The 6,607-nt window shown below is 38.2% G+C and overlaps 1 protein-coding gene across 1 annotated transcript in view; it reads right to left on the minus strand.

Moving 5' to 3' along the window:
* Window positions 1–1,319, minus strand: part of pcsk7 (proprotein convertase subtilisin/kexin type 7) — a 29,679-nt gene extending 28,360 nt beyond the window's left edge. Inside the window, exons 1-2 of the mRNA XM_015401888.1 lie at window positions 1,204–1,319; window positions 212–510 (exon numbers count right to left, since the gene is read on the minus strand). Of these exons, the coding sequence (XP_015257374.1) occupies window positions 212–451 (240 nt within the window). The 5' untranslated portion in view covers window positions 452–510; window positions 1,204–1,319. The remainder of the gene's footprint in view (window positions 1–211; window positions 511–1,203) is intronic.
* Window positions 1,320–6,607: the final 5,288 nt, after the last annotated feature.

A 6,607-nucleotide genomic window follows, 5' to 3' on the forward strand; every position in this document is an offset into this window, starting at 1 on the left:
AATGTGTGCGGTTGAAGAAGTCTAATCTGCCCTTTAGTGTGATGGATTGCATTTGAGTCGATGCAATCAACTGGTTTTCCTTAGATAGAAAACTTTGAATCAATTTGACTGGATGATCTGGTGAATTGTAAAGTGCCATGAGATGACATGTGTTGTGAATTGGCGCTATATAAATAAACTGAATTGAAAATGGTTAAATGTGCTACCATACCTTGTCAGCGATCACATCCAGGTGCACTGAGCCTGCTCTCTCATCATCCTCTTCTTCATGGCTGTGGTGGATCCGGACGGCCCAAGACTGACCTGGCCCACAGGATGGCCAAGATGAGGATAAAGAAGAGGTAGTTAAAGGGTGGGATGGGCTGACAGCTGGCAGAAGGGTGAGCAGCAAAAGCCCTAATGAGGACACAAAAATGAGGAGGAGGAATGTGGGGAAATAGGGCGCTGCCATGGCAAGGAAGAATGACAAAGCTGGTCCACCAGGCAAGCCCTCTTCATCTGAGCAGCAATCTGGACACAGAACATGAAAGATTTTTTATTAGTAAAGACAATCTGAGAACGACGGTCTGGTTGCCTGACATCGGTGTGTTACATTCAGAGGGAACTTCCTAAAAATCACACCATCGCTTCAACTAGATTCCAACTTAGAAACATGTGGTTACCACACCGATGGCTATAAACCAAACATTTAGCAAGCACTACAGAGGAAAAAAAAAAAACTTAACATATGAAAAAATGCAACTGCAGCATTAATTAGAGCAGAAAAAGGGCAAAATGGATTCGGTTCATAACTGCATTTATATAAAAATTCAGACGGTGAAGGCAAATCTCTTGAGCAGCGATGTTTACGCCTTTGAAACCTTTCATTTTGATCATCTGCCTTACATCAACAATGGCGTTAAGTGTCATATTTGCTACTGTTTACTTCATATTTAGCCTATACTCCAGTTCGTTGTATCTATTTACTCTTCGCTAACGCAACGTTTATAATCACTTTATCCATTATACCACATTTACGGATAATAACACATAAAAACACACCATAGCTCTAATAGGGGAAAACAACTCCCCCGCATTGTAGTATTTATTTTAGCTGTGTAAGCAAGTTAGCTTTTTTATGCTAACGAGATTGAAGTTGATTTACAAAAAGCCTAAATATGGCTGACAACAATAGTTTATAGCACAAAGAAAACTATATCTTACTTTTTTCTACGAAGGAGCTTTAGTTTAGGTCGAGAAATTATAATACTAGCGTTATCGCTGAGCTTGGTACTTCATTTCCGTAACCAGAGCCCCTCTGGTCTATACGTAGTACGTCATACCGACTGCGTAATCATATTGCGTGATATTTGATTGGCCCAGAGCCACCACCGCTTGAGAGATAGTGGGTACATTCCTTTCCCGTCAGCCGGGAGATGACCCGGTCAGAAGATATGAAGGTGGGATTTTTTATTTTATTTTTTTTTTCCAGGCGCAATGGAATCAAATTTACGGAAGATGATTAGGACCAGTGATAAAATAAAAAAAAGTTAATAGATTTTAAATATTATTTTAGTTTAATATGGGGAAAAAGTCAGAATTCTGACTTTAATCTCAGAACCAAAAAGTACAGTCTACCCAGATGTTCAATTCAGCGGTATTCAAAAATATGTATTTCACAACTGGCAGGAGACGTTTTTATTGATTAATAACATAATAAATCGCTCAGACATGTTAAATTCGTACGGAAGAGGATTAGGGCCACTGGGGAAAAAAGGTTAACTGATTTTTACATTTTATTTCAGTATAATATGAGAAAAAAGTCAAGAATTCTGACTTTAATCTCAGAATCCTGGCATTAAAGTCAGAATTCTGAGAAAAAAGTAAGAATTCTGAGATTAAAGTCAGATAAAAGATTTAACTTTTATTAAATCTTGAAGATAATGCTACAACTTCTGTCTATATGATTGGAGATTGTAATGCTGACTTGGCAGACAATTCTGTTTTTGAAAATCACTAAGTGCAGGTTTGTAAAGAAAGTCATTCTCTCAAGCAAAGTTCTCCTCCTAAATAGTAGCTTTACCTTTATTAGTGAAGCTTGGCATTCCACCTCCTGGATTGATCACTGTATTTGTACACAGATTCTTCTGCTTCTCTGGGTCTTGTTGAGATTTTGTACAGACATGCTATGTCTCATAATATACCATTGTGTATGTCTTTAAATGTTGATAATATACCAGTGGTTATTGAAAAAAATGTTTGTCAAGCATACAACCGGGCCCAACCAGTCTACATTGGCAGAAAATTATATTAATAAATGCTTAAATATGACAGTTGTGTTACTTCAGAGGATCAACATACAGGCAGGCAGGGACATGGACTAAACCGAACCACAAAAAGGAAATAATAGTGAACTCTGTATGAGAATAGCATGCAAGTCCTTCAGGACAGTAGTATGTGTTTTTTCAGAAACAGAAATCTAAAAATCATAATGCTAAACCTGGTTGGAATAAATTTGTTGCTAAGCAACACATTGAAGCTTTTTGCCTTGATTTGAGCAGGTTTGTAAGATTTTTTTCATTTTTTTTTCAAGAGCATTGTATCTTAACAACTTATTACAAGGTCAAAAACACTAATTCATTTGGCAGATTATCTTTTTTACCCTTTTGAATTTAGAGTGAATACACATATTCTAAGAAATCTTTACTTATTTAAATCAGATTTTGCAGCATGATACAAAATTAATTTCATTTGATGACATGTGCTGACAAAAGAGATTTTAACTGATTCATCCTTTAGACTAATTAGATATTTCACCTTTACAAATTACTTTAACAAGTGAAGAAATCACAGTTTTAAGCTTCAGCTATATTAAAATAGAATCACAGCGATTATTTGTTAAATCAGAGTCTAAATGATGCGCTTTTTCCCTGTTTTTTTGTCATTTTCTTCTTTTGTTGTGTGGCCCCATCCTGGTCCACCTGATATCTTTTGTCCATAACCAATACTGTCGTCAAGCATAGTTGGAAATACTGTATCTCGGTATCTATGTGACAAAATTCTGTCTCTTAGGCAACAGTTAAACTTACAAAGGGATCTTTATAAATATAGAAGGCTGTTGTCTTTAAAAGCTGAAGGACTTTCAGTGCTTGTTTACTATGCACTCTCACTTTATATAAAAGATAAAATATGTAAAGAAATGGACAGTTCTGAAGAATAAACGCACCATCTAAAAGTAAAAATACTTTATCTGAAAGAAGCCAAGGGAAATCAATTATATGTATCAAAAAGGGTTTAGAGTTTCTAGAATCTTTACTGAATTTTATACCAGACAATATATAGTATTTAATATGCAATGTAGGTTATAGTTTTTAAAAGGTTGTATCTTCATTGTCTCCAAGTTTGTTTTAAAACTCTCAGAATCCTACGAACATGCCTTACTTTCTTGGATATAGGGTCACAAACTCAACCTTTCCCCACATAAGAAATAATTTGGAACAATGTTAATATTACTTTTAAAGGCAAAAGCTTATATAAAAAAGAATTTGTTGCAGAGGTTTCTGATGAGAAAGGTCGTATGTACACTCGGAAAAAGGCATGGAGGTTTGACTATCTTGACTTTATTTGAAATAAAAAAAAAGGAGGTCGATATAAAAAGCTTTCACAAATTCAATTCAATTTCAATTCAGTTTATTTCTATGGCGCCAATTCACAACACACGTCATCTTAAGGCACTTTACAGTTCACCAGATCAAACAGTCAAATCGACTCCATGTTTTCCATCTAAACCAGTTGATTGCATTGACTCATTGACTCAAAGGCAATCCCTCACACTAAGCATGCTTGTAGCGACAGTGAAGAGGAAAAACTTCCTTTTAACAGGAAGAAACCTCCAGCAGAACCAGGCTCAGTGTGAGCGGCCATCTGCTGAGGCCTACTGGGGTTCAAGGAAAAGAAGCAGAGATACAAAAGGCAAATGTAAAAGGCGGCCCCGCCTAGGAAACACACAGCCAGGCAGTCAAGCTCCGGGCCAGCTCCCATGCCAGAGGATGAAGAGAGCACATTCAGCCAGTCACAGTCAGAGAAACAGGACTACACTGAAAAACAGGCTGATCTCCAACATCTATAAACAAAAGTGTTAATGGCAGCAGCACAGCTGATAAGACTTGGATTGAAATTTAGTCTTAAAGATAGCAATCAAATTTGGTGCTTTATAATCATCTTATCAGGCAAATTTCACATTTATAGGATATTGTTTCCTGGGTCCCTCCCAAATGTTAATATGTTCTCAGTGGACATCTACTCCACTGTTAATACCTTAAAGTTAAACACAGATAAGAAAGCAGAATTCACCCTGCTGCATCTCAAAAGGCGTCTTTTAATCCACCCTATATAACGTGACCCATAATGCGCCTTAGTTATTGTGTTTTTTGTCTTTGACTTCCCTTTGCATTGTAGATACTGTATGTGTTGATGTCTTTTTGATTTCTGTCTGTTTGTAACTGAAGTGAAAAATAATTTTCTTTATCAATTTACAAAGAGCCAGTGATCTTATCTGAAAAATAGGGACTGAAGGAGGAGAGAAGGATAAAAAAGGTTAGTAAAAGTCCAAAGACAAATTTCAACTCTTAGCGTTGGCTTGCATTTCATCAAGTCTCGACCAGAGTACGTGTCTAACAGGAAATCAAGAAGCTCTTCATGCTTCCCTCTACTGACAGGTTTTTACAGAGATACTGGTTGCTTTGTACAGCAGGACTAGAATGCCTCCAAGCTACACCGCATTAATGCAGTAATACAACAGGAAGCCCCATCAAACACCAAGCGGACATAGTACTTGGATCTACTTTTCATTGGGCCTTCATTTTCTATATTAACATTTTTTATTGGTTTTATTTAATATTCTAAAAACATGGTGCAAAAAACGCATTGATATGGAGGATCTAAGGATTTATATATATTGTGCAAATATACAATATTTGAAATTTTTTTTCAACAGTTCAGCTGTCTGATGGCAGTGGGGAAGAAACTGTTGTGGAATCTGCTGCACCTTTTTTACTACCGCTTTTTTACTTTATTTATAAGGATTTATGTCATGATCTGGCCTGTTTGCTCCTCCTTAATTAGTAATTCCTTTCACCTGTCGTTTTCCCTCCCTGCCTCTAGTATATTTTATTCCTGTCACCTGTTTCCTCTTGGTTATATTGAGTTCAGCCTGAGCATTCAGGGCCAGATCATTATTTGTCTTTCTGTTAGCCTGTCTGTTATTTTGATTCCTTGGTTCATGTTTTGGATCCTAGCTGCCAGTGGAAAGAGGGTTTTGTGTTTGTCTCGTCTCCAGATAGTCCACTGTTCCTCCCCCACAGAGTCCTCTGGGTTTTTGGCTCTATATGTGGGGAGGTTCAGCTTTTATTTCAGTAAGCCTGGCTCCGGGGAGCAGACCAGTTTAAAGTCCTGCATCAAGTTCTGGTTCCACGTCCTGTCACGGCTACCCTCTTCCACTGAGCCTGCTCATCTGCATCTGATCCTGTCTGCTCCTGTGCGTGACCACCTGGTCATGCTTTCGGACCCCTGTCAGACTCAGAACCTGCCTGGGAGCTTGTGGATGCCTGGAAGTCTGGATCCTGTTCCTGTCTGTTCTGGATCCCTGACCAGGATCGGCTTCCAGCACGTCCTCTGGGACTGCAGCACTTGGGGACATTCTTGGACTGGACTGTTAAACCAGAGTGTCTGTGATTGGGCGGTGCCCCGTTCCCCATCCTGCTGTGTCCACGAGCCACAGCTCCGCTTTAGTTTTTGTTTTATTTAATAAACCTTTTTGAACTTTCCTACTGACTGTCTCCTTGAATACTGGGTCCATCTGTCCTCGGTTTCATGACAATATAAAGGAAACATTCTACAGTTAGAAGGACTTTATTGGTTCAACAAAGCTGCCAGCACCTGACAGATAAATATCCAGATCTGACTTTATCTATGTACAGTTTTTTTAGAGACAACACAAACTGTCCCTGACAGACAAAAGTCATGTTTCCCAGTAAATAGCATATTCTGGGCTGGTTTTTACTTTTAAAGCAGTTATGGTCCCAGTTGAAAACATATTAGGCTGTTAGTGTATCTGTGACAGCAGCCCTCTTTTGTTAGCTTGTTACATGTGCAAATCATCATCAGACATGTGCAGCAGTAGTTCTGCGAGGGTAAACACTCTCTGTGATCTTTGTCTGTGCAAATAGACGATCTGGAGCGCACAAAGGTTATGTACAGCAGATATATTTAGGCTTTAATCAGTAGAGGAAGAAAAGAGATGACATCTTACACTGATCTGTCTCTTGGTCATATTCTGCAAAAACCAGATTACATATGATAAATGCTTTACCTTATATTCTGTTAAATAGCCTCTTTATGTGTACAATAATAGCTTTTTTCCAAGAATTATTCACTGACATTTGCATTTATCTGTTATTTCTTTTGACCTTCTCATATACTCTTCGTGTGCAGGACGGCTGTGCAAACACATGGCAGGCTCCAACGGTAAACGTCATCAACTCAAACGCCACAAATAAGAGAGCTACAGAAGCACACACGTGACCGAATTTCCAAGTCATGCCGACCGAAATACAGCTGGACTTCCAGT

The sequence above is a fragment of the Cyprinodon variegatus genome, unplaced genomic scaffold (genome assembly GCF_000732505.1).
Source record: "Cyprinodon variegatus isolate N-32 unplaced genomic scaffold, C_variegatus-1.0 Scaffold33, whole genome shotgun sequence".
Lineage (NCBI taxonomy): Eukaryota > Metazoa > Chordata > Actinopteri > Cyprinodontiformes > Cyprinodontidae > Cyprinodon > Cyprinodon variegatus.